Source organism: Hemibagrus wyckioides, linkage group LG23, assembly GCF_019097595.1.
Source record: "Hemibagrus wyckioides isolate EC202008001 linkage group LG23, SWU_Hwy_1.0, whole genome shotgun sequence".
In the NCBI taxonomy this organism is placed as follows: Eukaryota; Metazoa; Chordata; class Actinopteri; order Siluriformes; family Bagridae; genus Hemibagrus; species Hemibagrus wyckioides.
The window spans coordinates 18,939,350-18,954,086 of record NC_080732.1 but is presented as its reverse complement, the minus strand read 5'-3'; the positions used below and the strand labels follow the sequence as shown (position 1 = coordinate 18,954,086).

Genomic DNA, 14,737 nt, shown 5'->3' with positions numbered 1-14,737 from the left:
TGTAGTTTGTTCCCCGTGTCACTGTAGGAACACCTGAACCATTCCCGACTGGTTTGAGGAATCGTTTGTTTGGATTAGCTTCTCTTCATGATTTAACGTTTCTACAGATTTTAGATTTTCATCAGAATGTGGGTTGATGATTATAAATGATATATTTCCACACAGAAAAAAGCCATGATCAGATAATCATGTACACTATATGCAGAGTAAAGTACCTGGAAAATCTTGTTCTCTCTCTCTCTCTCTCTCTCTCTTTCTCTCTCTCTCTCTGTCTGACTTTCTCTCTCTCTCTCTCTCTCTCTCTTTCTCTCTCTCTCTCTGTCTGACTTTCTCTCTCTCTCTGTCTCTGTCACTCTTGTTCTTTCTCTCTCTCTCTCTCTCTCTGTCTGACTTTCTCTCTCTCTCTCTCTCTCTCTCTCTCTCTCTCTCTCTGTCTCTGTCACTCTTGTTCTTTCTCTCTCTCTCTCTCTCTCTCTCTCTCTCTCTCTCTCTCTCTCTCTCTCTCTCTCTTTCTCTCTCTCTCTCTGTCTGTCTCTCTCTCTCTCTCTCTCTCTCTCTCTCTCTCTCTCTCTGTCTCTCTTGTTCTCTCTCTGTCTCTGTCACTCTTGTTCTCTCTCTCTCTCTCCCTCTCTCTCTCTCTCTCTCTCTCTCTCTCTCTCTCATGGAATCAACATCCTATTTTTTTTTTGTATAACAGACACTGTCATTGTCTGTCCCCGTCTTGTTGCATTGCTATGGGAACTATTTGTTTGTTTGTTTATTTGTTTATTTATCTGGGTGAACATGAGGTAAATTTTTACTTTTATGTGATTATTGTTAGATGTGATTGTGTGCAAAAGACTCTCAGACTCTCAGACTGTAGTATTAAGTCCCATTGGGGGTTTAATGTACTGTAACGTTACAGATCCATGACTAGAGTTCGTTTCTAAACGTCTAAACAACAACACAACATTCCACTACTTTATTAGCTTTAGCTCAGTTGCTAACCCTGAACCCCGCTAGCAGACTTTAAGAAGGAGCGTGAAGAGAGAGGGATGAAGAATATGAAGAATAGGCCTGTTTTTACCAGCTAGCATTAAACAAAAACCCCCCGAAACGTTGCTCTCATCCTGCTACACACTTCGGACCGTCTCCGATTAGCCATGATGCTACGGCCTGGTGATGCGTTTAAATCTGACTGGCAGCATCGTCGCTTTTCCTGTGAAACAAAACAGACATGTGATCAGCATTAACACAGGAACTATGACTTGTCAAGCTACAGAACACGCTAATTAGGCGATTAATTAAAGACACTTATCTAAAGCATATTATTTTAACGGTTATAATGTGCTAATGCTATTAGCATAGATGCTAGTTAATCATTTTGTGTGTGCTAATTCTAATTAAATGTTAAAGGTCAGCTGTCTCTCTGCCCCCCCATTCTCTCGTTTTCTCTCTCTCTCTCGCTCTCTCTCTCTCCCCTGTTCTCTCACTCTCTTGCTCTCTCACTCTCTCTATATCTCTCTCTCTCACTCTCTCTCCCTGTTCTCTCACTCTCTTGTTCTCTCTCTCTCTCTCTCTCTCTCTCTCTCTCTCTCTCTCACTCGTTCTCTCATTTTCTCTCTCTCTCTCTCTCTCTCTCTCTCACTCTCTCTATATCTCTCTCACTCTCTCTCCCTGTTCTCTCACTCTCTTGTTCTCTCTCTCTCTCTCTCTCTCTCTCTCTCTCTCTCTCTCACTCGTTCTCTCATTTTCTCTCTCTCTCTCTCTCTTTCTCTCTCTCTCTCTCTCTCTCTCTCCCTCTCTCTCTCTCTCTTGTTCTTTCTCTCTCTCTCCAATTCTCTCATTTTGTCTCTCTCTCCCTGTTCTCTTCTCTTTCTCTCTCTCTCTCTCTCTCTCTCTCTCTCTCATGGAATCAACATCCCATTTTTTTATGACACTGAATCTAATATTTCATGTGTAATTCAGAGTAAAGTGTAAAAAAGAGAGGCAAAAGCAAAAAAGAAAAAGTTGAAATCAGATAAAACTCACTTCTTTGTGCTGCATTTGTCGTCTGTGGGAGAAAAAAGGAAGAAACAGGAAGATGTCAAAAATCTGAAAAAAAAAACAAAACCCTAGAAATGAGAGCTTAGAGGAAGAATCAGGAAGTGAGACTCACAGAAAAGGAGGACGACGGCTCCGATTACGAGCAGGACCGTGAAGATAATACCTCCAATCCTCAGTCTGTCATAATCTAGACAAAAACACCCCCCCAAAAGTCTGAAAATTCCAATCATCATCATCATCATATTCATCATCATCAGTTATAGTTTTTATTTTATTGGGAATTTTTTTTGTTCAATAAAGGCACAATAAAGGGAAATACTCACTGTAAACAAATGGATCTGTGCAGAGAAAAGGAAGGACACACACACACACACACACACAAACAAACTGAACGTTAACCACGACAACAAAGCTTCAAATACAAGTTTCTGTTTTCAGCTACAGAAAAAAAACCATCATGTTGCTGGACAGACGAGTGGCTAAACGAGTCAGACAGGAGAGAGAGAGAGAGAGAGAGAGAGAGAGAGAAAGTGTAGAATAAATGGATTTGCTTACTGGCTTCAGCTTCACTTAAGAATGCACTGAAAACTAGAAGGAAAAAAAGACTGTTAGATTTATGTTCTGTCTTTCGATCCAAAATATGAAATTTATTTATTTATTTATTCATTAATCATTAACATGCTTTATTTTTGTAACTAAAAATCATTTTAGGAGAATTATTTTAAATCAGCAAACTCATATCAATGTAAAATAAATGTTACGTAAGTTATGGAACAAAGAAATGATATAAAAATATATAATAATATATAATAATAAATTATTATTATAAAATATTATAATTACATAAAGGCATGAAAACTTCATTAAAAAGGAAATAAATGTGTATACATTGATAAAATAATAATAATAATAATAATTTGCCCAGAGAAAAGCATCACTGCTGAATCTGAGACTGTGTTATTACATCATAACCCACACGAGCCAATCACGAGCCAGTATTCAAACTACATCTGCATTTCCTGATGAGAATAAAAAAGGTTGTGACATTAAAAAGTTATTAAAAATATTATATAATTTATAAAAACGGTTTTGTGTTGGTCGTCATTTCTGGAGCTGTGCTGTTGTTTATTTACTAGTTTTGTCTGATTTTAATATTATTAATTATTATATAAACAAATATTTTATGATCTTGGTATTATAAATTTTGATCTGCTGTTAAAGCTAAAAACTGCTCAGAAAGAACAATAAAAATAAATAAATAAATAAATAAATAAATAAATAAATAAATAAATAAATAATAATAATAATAATTAATTAATTAAATAATAATAATAATAATATTAATAATATATTCTTAATATTTAAATTACTATAATAATATGAAAGTTGATATTATAAAATTCGACCTGCCCTTGAAGCTAAAAACTGCTCAGAAATAATAAAATAAAATAAAATAAAATATTCTTAATGTTGAAATTATTATAATAATATGAACATTGTGACATAAAAAGTTAGAAAAATATTATATAATTAATCAAGAAGTTATATATTTACTAGTTTTGTCTGATTTTAATATTATGAATTATTATAATTATTATTGCATAAATATAATTAATTTTTAAAATTAAAATTAAGAATTAAAATTTGACCTGCTGTTCAAGCTAAACACTCCTCAGCTTATTAACTTTTAATAAAAAATAAATAAAATTATATAAAATAATATTTTCCTAATGTTTAAATCATTATAATAATATGAAAGTTGTGATATAAAAAGTTATAAAAAAATTATATAAAATATATTAAAGTATTTAATGTTCATATTTAGTGTTAATTTTTTTTATATTCAATAAAAACTTTTAAAAACTTTTATCTAAGTCCTTTTGCCTTAACTCCAGAATGACACACTTCCGTACTAGCCCGTGTGTGTCCGAGTGTTTGGTGTGTAAATGCAGTGTGTCGTGTGTTGTTTTGAAGGCCAGCATGTCTCTCAGACGTCCTTCAGGCCTGTGGGAAATGCCCTCCATTTGACCTCTGAACTCTACACCGCACACTGGACCTAGATTTTCTTTCTTTTTTACCTGTCAGGAGAACGAGCAGCACCAACCGGCTCATCTTTCCTGCTCCTGGTCTCCTGACATGAAGAGAACAGAAAATTCCATCACATCATCAACACCTAACCTGCCGAAACCCGTGCTACGGCTAATGACTAGCTTCGGAGGGGTTCGGTCAGGAAGATCAGCGAGAGTGACAGAGAGAGAGATGAGGAGTTTGAGGAGTCAGGAATGTCCGCTGAGTGGACACAGCTGCAGAGGCACGCTGAGACGGAGCAGCGCCGGTGTTTGGACAGTAAACATTAGAACCGTGGGTCAGCCAGCACCAGGGTACCCTTGTCCTGCCCTTGTAGTCCCACACCAGGGCTGTTTTGGAAACTTTCAGCCTCCCCCGGAGTCGGTCAGCGTTAACGTTTGACCACCTCTGACCTTTACTCGAATTGATTTGTGTGTCTTGGAGGAGATTTCAGATTTCAGAGTTCAGATATTCAACATGATTACATAATCCTTATCATGAGGGGTTTTTCAGCTTGCAAGTTTTCATTTATTTTAATTATTTATTTGTTTATTTTTTACTTATGACAATTTAGAAGAGTTTGGTCCAGGGTTCGGGTTTAGGATTGGGGCAGAGTTTTTGTTTAGATGAAGTGAGTTTGTATTAAATCAAATTTAGTCACATATTTATAATTGTGAATTTTTTCTAGAAACTTTTTCTAGGACAAACATCACAGCAACAATCATTACATCATTACATGGTAGAGAGAGTGTTACATTCATCTCTCTCTCTCTCTCTCTCTCTCTCTCTCTCTCTCTTCCCCTCCTCGTTTTCTCTCTTGCTTGTTCTCTCTTTCTCTCTCCGTCTCTCTCTTGCCCAAATTCTCTCTCTCTCTCTCTCTCTCTCTCTCTCTCTCTCTCTTCCCCTCCTCGTTTTCTCTCTTGCTTGTTCTCTCTTTCTCTCTCCGTCTCTCTCTTGCCCAAATTCTCTCTCTCTCTCTCTCTCTCTCTCTCTCTTCCCCTCCTCGTTTTCTCTCTTGCTTGTTCTCTCTTTCTCTCTCCGTCTCTCTCTTGCCCAAATTCTCTCTCTCTCTCTCTTTCTCTCTCTCTCTCTCTCTCATTCTGTCATGCTCTCTCTCTCTCTCTCTCTCTCTCTCATTCTGTCATTCTCTCTCTCTCTCTCTCTCTCTCTCTCTCTCTCTCATTCTGTCATGCTCTCTCTCTCTCTCTCTCTCTCTCTCTCTCTCTCTCTCTCTCTCTCATTCTGTCATTCTCTCTCTCTCTCTCTCTCTCTCTCTCTCTCATTCTGTCATACTCTCTCTCTCTCTCTCTCTCTCTCTCATTCTGTCATGCTCTCTCTCTCTCTCTCTCTCTCTCTCATTCTGTCATTCTCTCTCTCTCTCTCTCTCTCTCATTCTGTCATGCTCTCTCTCTCTCTCTCTCTCTCTCTCTCTCATTCTGTCATTCTCTCTCTCTCTCTCTCTCTCTCTCTCTCTCTCTCATTCCGTCACTCTCTCTGTCTCTCTTTCTCTCTCTCTCATTCTGTCCTGCTCTCTCTCTCTCTCACTCTCTCTCTCTCTCATTCTGTCATGCTCTCTCTCTCTCTCTCTCTCTCTCTCTCATTCTGTCATACTCTCTCTCTCTCTCTCTCTCTCATTCTGTCATGCTCTCTCTCTCTCTCTCTCTCTCTCTCTCTCATTCTGTCATTCTCTCTCTCTCTCTCTCTCTCTCTCTCTCTCTCTCTCTCATTCTGTCATTCTCTCTCTCTCTCTCTCTCTCTCTCTCATTCTGTCACTCTCTCTGTCTCTCTTTCTCTCTCTCTCATTCTGTCATGCTCTCTCTCTCTCTCTCTCTCTCTCTCTCTCTCTCTCATTCTGTCATTCTCTCTCTCTCTCTCTCTCTCTCTCTCTCATTCTGTCATGCTCTCTCTCTCTCTCTCTCTCTCTCTCATTCCGTCTCTCTCTCTGTCTCTCTTTCTCTCTCTCTCATTCTCTCTTCCTCTCTCTCACTCTCTCTCTCCCTCTCTCTCTCTCTCTCTTTCTCTCTCTCTCATTCTGTCATGCTCTCTCTCTCTCTCTCTCTCTCTCTCTCTCTCTCTCTCATTCTGTCATTCTCTCTCTCTCTCTCTCTCTCTCTCTCTCTCATTCTGTCACTCTCTCTGTCTCTCTTTCTCTCTCTCTCATTCTGTCATGCTCTCTCTCTCTCTCTCTCTCTCTCTCTCTCTCATTCTGTCATTCTCTCTCTCTCTCTCTCTCTCTCTCTCTCTCTCTCAGTACGATGTGTACATTTAATCCAGAAACATTTCTCACAGAATTTCCAGACAGTAAAACTGAGATATTTTGACCTCTGAGCTCAAATCACTGGAACATATGATTACAACCAATAAAAAAAACACTAGAATAAATCATTCTTACCTTTTTCCACAGAATATGAGCTGAAGATGATGATGATGAAGATGATGATGATGAAGATGATGATGATGCCCTTCAGGTGTGTAGTTATGTGCTGGATGCGACACCCAGGAAGTGAACATAGTCATATCTGTCTTTCCTTTTACCTTGAACAAAAACTCCTCCTTATTGTGTACACATGAAACATCAGATCTCTCTCTGTGTGTGTGTGTGTGTGTGTGTGTGGTGTGTGTGTGTGTGTGTGTGTTATAGCTGCCCTGCATCAGCATTGTGTTGTACCCTAAACACTGCATGTGAGTGCATGTGTTTGTGTATGTGTGTGTGTGTGTGTCTGAGTGTGTGTGTGTGTGTGTGTGTGTGTCGGGGTGTGTGTGTGTGTCTGTGTGTGTGTGTGTGTGTCTGTGTGTGTGTGTGTGTGTGTCTGTGTGTGTGTGTGTGTGTGTCTGAGTGTGTGTGTGTGTGTGTGTCTGAGTGTGTGTGTGTGTGTCTGTGTGTGTGTGTGTGTGTGTGTGTGTCTGAGTGTGTGTGTGTGTGTCTGAGTGTGTGTGTGTGTGTTTACGACTTAAACAGGGATGTAAAAGTCATTCAGCATAAAAAAGACCAGTGTATTTATTTGCATTTATAATATAAAAATAATGCGCGTCATCTTGCTACATATCATTCCGATATTCGGTCTGGACGATGTGGACAAAACAGTGGACATGTCAGTGGACGTATCAATTTAAACAGAGCAGTTTATACAAAGTTTCCCAGAAGTCTCTGAGGCATGTGTGTGTGTGTGTTTCAGCTTCTCTGAGGCATGTGTGTGTGTGTGTTTTAGCTTGTGTGTTTGTGTTTCGACATTGTTGTATCTCTTACACATAATACACAGTGATTACTGACCATCCAGTGACCCCACGCTGTGAGAGCGGTAATGACAGAGCTCTGAGGTTAAATGTGGGCGGAGTCTCATATATTAGTGTTTGTAGGACAATGGTCAGGGTGTGTGGATGAGTGTGTGAGTGAGTGTGTGAGTGAGTGTGTATGAGTGAGTGTGTGTGGATGAGTGTGTGAGTGAGTGTGTGAGTGAGTGTGTGAGTGAGTGTGTGAGTGAGTGTGTGAGTGAGTGTGTATGAGTGAGTGTGTATGAGTGAGTGTGTATGAGTGAGTGTGTGAGTGAGTGTGTGAGTGAGTGTGTATGAGTGAGTGTGTATGAGTGAGTGTGTATGAGTGAGTGTGTATGAGTGAGTGTGTGAGTGAGTGTGTATGAGTGAGTGTGTGAGTGAGTGTGTATGAGTGAGTGTGTATGAGTGAGTGTGTATGAGTGAGTGTGTGAGTGAGTGTGTATGAGTGAGTGTGTGTGGATGAGTGTGTGAGTGAGTGTGTGAGTGAGTGTGTGAGTGAGTGTGTGAGTGAGTGTGTGAGTGAGTGTGTATGAGTGAGTGTGTATGAGTGAGTGTGTATGAGTGAGTGTATGAGTGAGTGTGTGAGTGAGTGTGTGAGTGAGTGTGTGAGTGAGTGTGTGAGTGAGTGTGTATGAGTGAGTGTGTATGAGTGAGTGTGTGAGTGAGTGTGTATGAGTGAGTGTGTGAGTGAGTGTGTGAGTGAGTGTGTGAGTGAGTGTGTATGAGTGAGTGTGTATGAGTGAGTGTGTGAGTGAGTGTGTATGAGTGTGTGAGTGAGTGTGTATGAGTGAGTGTGTGAGTGAGTGTGTGAGTGAGTGTGTGAGTGAGTGTGTATGAGTGAGTGTGTATGAGTGAGTGTGTGAGTGAGTGTGTATGAGTGAGTGTGTGAGTGAGTGTGTGAGTGAGTGTGTGAGTGAGTGTGTATGAGTGAGTGTATGAGTGAGTGTGTATGAGTGAGTGTGTGAGTGAGTGTGTGAGTGAGTGTGTGAGTGAGTGTGTATGAGTGAGTGTGTATGAGTGAGTGTGTGAGTGAGTGTGTGAGTGAGTGTGTATGAGTGAGTGTGAGTGAGTGTGTGAGTGAGTGTGTGTGTGAGTGTGTGAGTGAGTGTGTATGAATGAGTGTGTGAGTGAGTGTGTATGAGTGAGTGTGTATGAGTGAGTGTGTGAGTGAGTGTGTGAGTGAGTGTGTGAGTGAGTGTGTATGAGTGAGTGTGTGAGTGAGTGTGTGAGTGAGTGTGTATGAGTGAGTGTGTGTGGATGAGTGTGTGAGTGAGTGTGTATGAGTGAGTGTGTATGAGTGAGTGTGTATGAGTGAGTGTGTATGAGTGAGTGTGTGAGTGAGTGTGTGAGTGAGTGTGTGAGTGAGTGTGTGAGTGAGTGTGTATGAGTGAGTGTGTATGAGTGAGTGTGTGAGTGAGTGTGTATGAGTGAGTGTGTGAGTGAGTGTGTGAGTGAGTGTGTGAGTGAGTGTGTATGAGTGAGTGTGTATGAGTGAGTGTGTGAGTGAGTGTGTATGAGTGTGTGAGTGAGTGTGTATGAGTGAGTGTGTGAGTGAGTGTGTGAGTGAGTGTGTGAGTGAGTGTGTATGAGTGAGTGTGTATGAGTGAGTGTGTGAGTGAGTGTGTATGAGTGAGTGTGTGAGTGAGTGTGTGAGTGAGTGTGTGAGTGAGTGTGTATGAGTGAGTGTATGAGTGAGTGTGTATGAGTGAGTGTGTGAGTGAGTGTGTGAGTGAGTGTGTGAGTGAGTGTGTATGAGTGAGTGTGTATGAGTGAGTGTGTGAGTGAGTGTGTATGAGTGAGTGTGTGAGTGAGTGTGTGAGTGAGTGTGTGAGTGAGTGTGTATGAATGAGTGTGTGAGTGAGTGTGTATGAGTGAGTGTGTATGAGTGAGTGTGTGAGTGAGTGTGTGAGTGAGTGTGTATGAGTGAGTGTGTATGAGTGAGTGTGTGAGTGAGTGTGTGAGTGAGTGTGTGTGAGTGAGTGTGTGAGTGAGTGTGTATGAGTGAGTGTGTGAGTGAGTGTGTGTATGAGTGAGTGTGTATGAGTGAGTGTGTGAGTGAGTGTGTGAGTGAGTGTGTATGAGTGAGTGTGTGTGAGTGAGTGTGTATGAGTGAGTGTGTGAGTGAGTGTGTGAGTGAGTGTGTATGAGTGAGTGTGTGTGAGTGAGTGTGTATGAGTGAGTGTGTATGAGTGAGTGTGTATGAGTGAGTGTGTGAGTGAGTGTGTGAGTGAGTGTGTGAGTGAGTGTGTGAGTGAGTGTGTATGAGTGAGTGTGTGTGAGTGAGTGTGTATGAGTGAGTGTGTGAGTGAGTGTGTGAGTGAGTGTGTGAGTGAGTGTGTATGAGTGAGTGTGTGTGAGTGAGTGTGTATGAGTGAGTGTGTGAGTGAGTGTGTATGAGTGAGTGTGTGAGTGAGTGTGTGAGTGTGAGTGAGTGTGTGTGAGTGAGTGAGTGTGTGTGAGTGAGTATGAGTGAGTGTGTGAGTGAGTGAGTGTGTGTGAGTATGAGTGTGTGAGTGTGTGTGAGTATGAGTGTGTGAGTGTGAGTGAGTATGAGTGAGTGTGTGAGTGAGTGTGAGTGAGTGTGTGTGAGTATGAGTGTGTGAGTGTGAGTATGAGTGAGTGTGTGAGTGAGTGTGTGAGTGAGTGTGTATGAGTGAGTGTGTGAGTGAGTGTGTGAGTGAGTGTGTATGAGTGAGTGTGTGAGTGAGTGTGTATGAGTGAGTGTGTATGAGTGAGTGTGTATGAGTGAGTGTGTGTATGAGTGAGTGTGTATGAGTGAGTGTGTATGAGTGAGTGTGTGAGTGAGTGTGTGAGTGAGTGTGTGAGTGAGTGTATGAGTGAGTGTGTATGAGTGAGTGTGTATGAGTGAGTGTGTATGAGTGAGTGTGTGAGTGAGTGTATGAGTGAGTGTGTGAGTGAGTGTGTGAGTGAGTGTGTGAGTGAGTGTGTATGAGTGAGTGTATGAGTGAGTGTGTATGAGTGAGTGTGTGAGTGAGTGTGTGAGTGAGTGTGTATGAGTGAGTGTATGAGTGAGTGTGTATGAGTGAGTGTGTGAGTGAGTGTGTGAGTGAGTGTGTGAGTGAGTGTGTATGAGTGAGTGTGTGAGTGAGTGTGTGAGTGAGTGTGTGAGTGAGTGTGTATGAGTGAGTGTGTGAGTGAGTGTGTGAGTGAGTGTGTATGAGTGAGTGTGTATGAGTGAGTGTGTGTGTGAGTGTGTGAGTGAGTGTGTATGAGTGAGTGTGTGAGTGAGTGTGTGAGTGAGTGTGTATGAGTGAGTGTGTGAGTGAGTGTGTGAGTGAGTGTGAGTGAGTGTGTATGAGTGAGTGTGTGAGTGAGTGTGTGAGTGAGTGTGTGTATGAGTGAGTGTGTGAGTGAGTGTGTGAGTGAGTGTGTGTATGAGTGAGTGTGTGAGTGAGTGTGTGAGTGAGTGTGTGAGTGAGTGTGTGTATGAGTGAGTGTGTGAGTGAGTGTGTATGAGTGAGTGTGTGAGTGAGTGTGTGAGTGAGTGTGTATGAGTGAGTGTGTGAGTGAGTGAGTGTGTGAGTGAGTGTGTGAGTGAGTGTGTATGAGTGAGTGTGTGAGTGAGTGTGTGAGTGAGTGTGTGAGTGAGTGTGTATGAGTGAGTGTATGAGTGAGTGTGTATGAGTGAGTGTGTATGAGTGAGTGTGTGAGTGAGTGTGTGAGTGAGTGTGTATGAGTGAGTGTGTATGAGTGAGTGTGTGAGTGAGTGTGTGAGTGAGTGTGTGAGTGAGTGTGTATGAGTGAGTGTGTGAGTGAGTGTGTATGAGTGAGTGTGTATGAGTGAGTGTGTGAGTGAGTGTGTGAGTGAGTGTGTGAGTGAGTGTGTATGAGTGAGTGTGTGAGTGAGTGTGTGAGTGAGTGTGTATGAGTGAGTGTGTATGAGTGAGTGTGTGAGTGAGTGTGTGAGTGAGTGTGTGAGTGAGTGTGTGAGTGAGTGTGTATGAGTGAGTGTGTGAGTGAGTGTGTGAGTGAGTGTGTATGAGTGAGTGTGTATGAGTGAGTGTGTGAGTGAGTGTGTGAGTGAGTGTGTATGAGTGAGTGTGTGAGTGAGTGTGTGAGTGAGTGTGTGAGTGAGTGTGTGAGTGAGTGTGTGAGTGAGTGTGTATGAGTGAGTGTGTGAGTGAGTGTGTGAGTGAGTGTGTATGAGTGAGTGTGTGTGAGTGAGTGTGTGAGTGAGTGTGTGAGTGAGTGTGTGAGTGAGTGTGTATGAGTGAGTGTGTGAGTGAGTGTGTGAGTGAGTGTGTATGAGTGAGTGTGTGAGTGAGTGTGTGAGTGAGTGTGTGTATGAGTGAGTGTGTATGAGTGAGTGTGTATGAGTGAGTGTGTGAGTGAGTGTGTGAGTGAGTGTGTGAGTGTGTGAGTGAGTGTGTATGAGTGAGTGTGTGAGTGAGTGTGTATGAGTGAGTGTGTGAGTGAGTGTGTGAGTGAGTGTGTATGAGTGAGTGTGTGAGTGAGTGTGTATGAGTGAGTGTGTGAGTGAGTGTGTATGAGTGAGTGTGTATGAGTGAGTGTGTGAGTGAGTGTGTGAGTGAGTGTGTATGAGTGAGTGTGTGAGTGAGTGTGTATGAGTGAGTGTGTGAGTGAGTGTGTATGAGTGAGTGTGTATGAGTGAGTGTGTGAGTGAGTGTGTGAGTGAGTGTGTGAGTGAGTGTGTGAGTGAGTGTGTATGAGTGAGTGTGTGAGTGAGTGTGTGAGTGAGTGTGTATGAGTGAGTGTGTGAGTGAGTGTGTGAGTGAGTGTGTGAGTGAGTGTGTGAGTGAGTGTATGTTTGAGTGAGTGTGTATGTGAGTGAGTGTGTGAGTGAGTGTGTGAGTGAGTGTGTGAGTGAGTGTATGTTTGAGTGAGTGTGTATGTGAGTGAGTGTGTGAGTGAGTGTATGAGTGAGTGTATGAGTGAGTGTGTGAGTGAGTGTGTATGAGTGAGTGTGTGAGTGAGTGTGTGAGTGAGTGTGTATGAGTGAGTGTGTGAGTGAGTGTGTGAGTGAGTGTATGTTTGAGTGAGTGTGTGAGTGAGTGTGTGAGTGAGTGTGTGAGTGAGTGTGTGAGTGAGTGTGTATGAGTGAGTGTGTGAGTGAGTGTATGAGTGAGTGTGTGAGTGAGTGTGTGAGTGAGTGTGTATGAGTGAGTGTATGAGTGAGTGTATGAGTGAGTGTGTGAGTGAGTGTGTGAGTGAGTGTGTATGAGTGAGTGTGTGAGTGAGTGTGTGAGTGAGTGTGTGAGTGAGTGTGTATGAGTGAGTATATGAGTGAGTGTGTATGAGTGTGTGAGTGAGTGTGTATGAGTGAGTATATGAGTGAGTGTGTATGAGTGTGTGAGTGAGTGTGTATGAGTGAGTGTGTGAGTGAGTGTGTGAGTGAGTGTGTGAGTGAGTGTGTATGAGTGAGTATATGAGTGAGTGTGTGAGTGAGTGTGAGTGAGTGTGTATGAGTGAGTGTGTGAGTGAGTGTGTGAGTGAGTGTGTATGAGTGAGTGTGTGAGTGAGTGTGTGAGTGAGTGTGTGAGTGAGTGTATGAGTGAGTGTGTGAGTGAGTGTGTATGAGTGAGTGTGTGAGTGAGTGTGTATGAGTGAGTGTGTGTGAGTGAGTGTGTGAGTGAGTGTGTGAGTGAGTGTGTGAGTGAGTGTGTATGAGTGAGTGTGTGAGTGAGTGTGTGAGTGAGTGTGTATGAGTGAGTGTGTATGAGTGAGTGTGTGAGTGAGTGTGTGAGTGAGTGTGTGTATGAGTGAGTGTGTATGAGTGAGTGTGTGAGTGAGTGTGTGAGTGAGTGTGTGAGTGAGTGTGTGAGTGAGTGTGTGAGTGAGTGTGTGAGTGAGTGTGTGAGTGAGTGTGTATGAGTGAGTGTGTGAGTGAGTGTGTATGAGTGAGTGTGTGAGTGAGTGTGTGAGTGAGTGTGTATGAGTGAGTGTGTATGAGTGAGTGTGTGAGTGAGTGTGTATGAGTGAGTGTGTGAGTGAGTGTGTGAGTGAGTGTGTATGAGTGAGTGTGTGAGTGAGTGTGTATGAGTGAGTGTGTGAGTGAGTGTGTATGAGTGAGTGTGTGAGTGAGTGTGTGAGTGAGTGTGTGAGTGAGTGTGTATGAGTGAGTGTGTGAGTGAGTGTGTGAGTGAGTGTGTGAGTGAGTGTGTGTGAGTGAGTGTGTATGAGTGAGTGTGTGAGTGAGTGTGTGAGTGAGTGTGTATGAGTGAGTGTGTGAGTGAGTGTGTATGAGTGAGTGTGTGAGTGAGTGTGTATGAGTGAGTGTGTATGAGTGAGTGTGTGAGTGAGTGTGTGAGTGAGTGTGTGAGTGAGTGTGTGAGTGAGTGTATGTTTGAGTGAGTGTGTATGTGAGTGAGTGTGTGAGTGAGTGTATGAGTGAGTGTGTGAGTGAGTGTATGTGTATGAGTGAGTGTGTGAGTGAGTGTGTGAGTGAGTGTATGTTTGAGTGAGTGTGTGAGTGAGTGTGTGAGTGAGTGTGTGAGTGAGTGTGTGAGTGAGTGTGTATGAGTGAGTGTATGTTTGAGTGAGTGTGTATGTGAGTGAGTGTGTGAGTGAGTGTGTATGAGTGAGTGTGTGAGTGAGTGTGTGTGTATGAGTGAGTGTGTGAGTGAGTGTGTGAGTGAGTGTATGTTTGAGTGAGTGTGTGAGTGAGTGTGTGAGTGAGTGTGTGAGTGAGTGTGTGAGTGAGTGTGTATGAGTGAGTGTATGAGTGAGTGTGTGAGTGAGTGTGTGAGTGAGTGTGTATGAGTGAGTGTGTGAGTGTGTGTATGAGTGAGTGTGTGTATGAGTGAGTGTGTGAGTGAGTGTGTGAGTGAGTGTGTGAGTGAGTGTGTATGAGTGAGTGTGTGAGTGAGTGTGTGAGTGAGTGTGTGAGTGAGTGTGTATGAGTGAGTGTGTATGAGTGAGTGTGTATGAGTGAGTGTGTGAGTGAGTGTATGAGTGAGTGTGTATGAGTGAGTGTGTATGAGTGAGTGTGTGAGTGAGTGTGAGTGAGTGTGTATGAGTGTGTATGAGTGAGTGTGTGAGTGAGTGTGTATGAGTGAGTGTGTATGAGTGAGTGTGTGAGTGAGTGTGTATGAGTGAGTGAGTGTGTGAGTGAGTGTGTGTGAGTGAGTGTGTGTGAGTGAGTGTGTGAGTGAGTGTGTGAGTGAGTGTGTGTGAGTGAGTGTGTATGAGTGAGTGTGTGAGTGAGTGTATGTTTGAGTGTGTGAGTGAGTGTGTGTGAGTGAGTGTGTGTGAGTGAGTGTGTGAGTGAGTGTGTGAGTGAGTGTGTGTGAGTGAGTGTGTATGAGTGAGTGTGTGAGTGAGTGTATGTTTGAGTGTGTGAGTGAGTGTGTGTGAGTGAGTGTGTGAGTGAGTGTGTGTGAGTGAGTGTGTG

The 14,737-nt window shown here is 42.7% G+C and overlaps 1 protein-coding gene across 1 annotated transcript; it reads right to left on the bottom strand.

The window, feature by feature from the left end:
* Window positions 1-859: 859 nt before the first annotated feature.
* Window positions 860-6,642, bottom strand: fxyd11 (FXYD domain containing ion transport regulator 11). The gene is made up of 7 exons (XM_058376690.1): window positions 6,485-6,642; window positions 4,104-4,156; window positions 2,581-2,613; window positions 2,349-2,363; window positions 2,138-2,212; window positions 2,011-2,032; window positions 860-1,198 (listed from the first exon to the last, which is right to left on the bottom strand). The coding sequence occupies exons 1-7, from the start codon at window positions 6,607-6,609 to the stop codon at window positions 1,168-1,170; spliced, it is 354 nt and encodes a 117-aa protein (XP_058232673.1). The 5' UTR covers window positions 6,610-6,642; the 3' UTR covers window positions 860-1,167.
* Window positions 6,643-14,737: the final 8,095 nt, after the last annotated feature.

What these genes read in the sequence shown, in the direction of transcription:
- fxyd11 (XM_058376690.1), bottom strand. Translation starts at nt 6,609, where the DNA reads ATGACTATGTTCACTTCCTGGGTGTCGCATCCAGCACATAACTACACA. An exon ending in GCTGCTCGTTCTCCTGACAG is followed by an intron (nt 2,614 to 4,103) that starts GTAAAAAAGAAA and finishes TTTTCCTTCTAG; the next exon opens with TTTTCAGTGCATTCTTAAGT. An exon ending in GACAAATGCAGCACAAAGAA is followed by an intron (nt 1,199 to 2,010) that starts GTGAGTTTTATC and finishes TTTGTTTCACAG; the next exon opens with GAAAAGCGACGATGCTGCCA.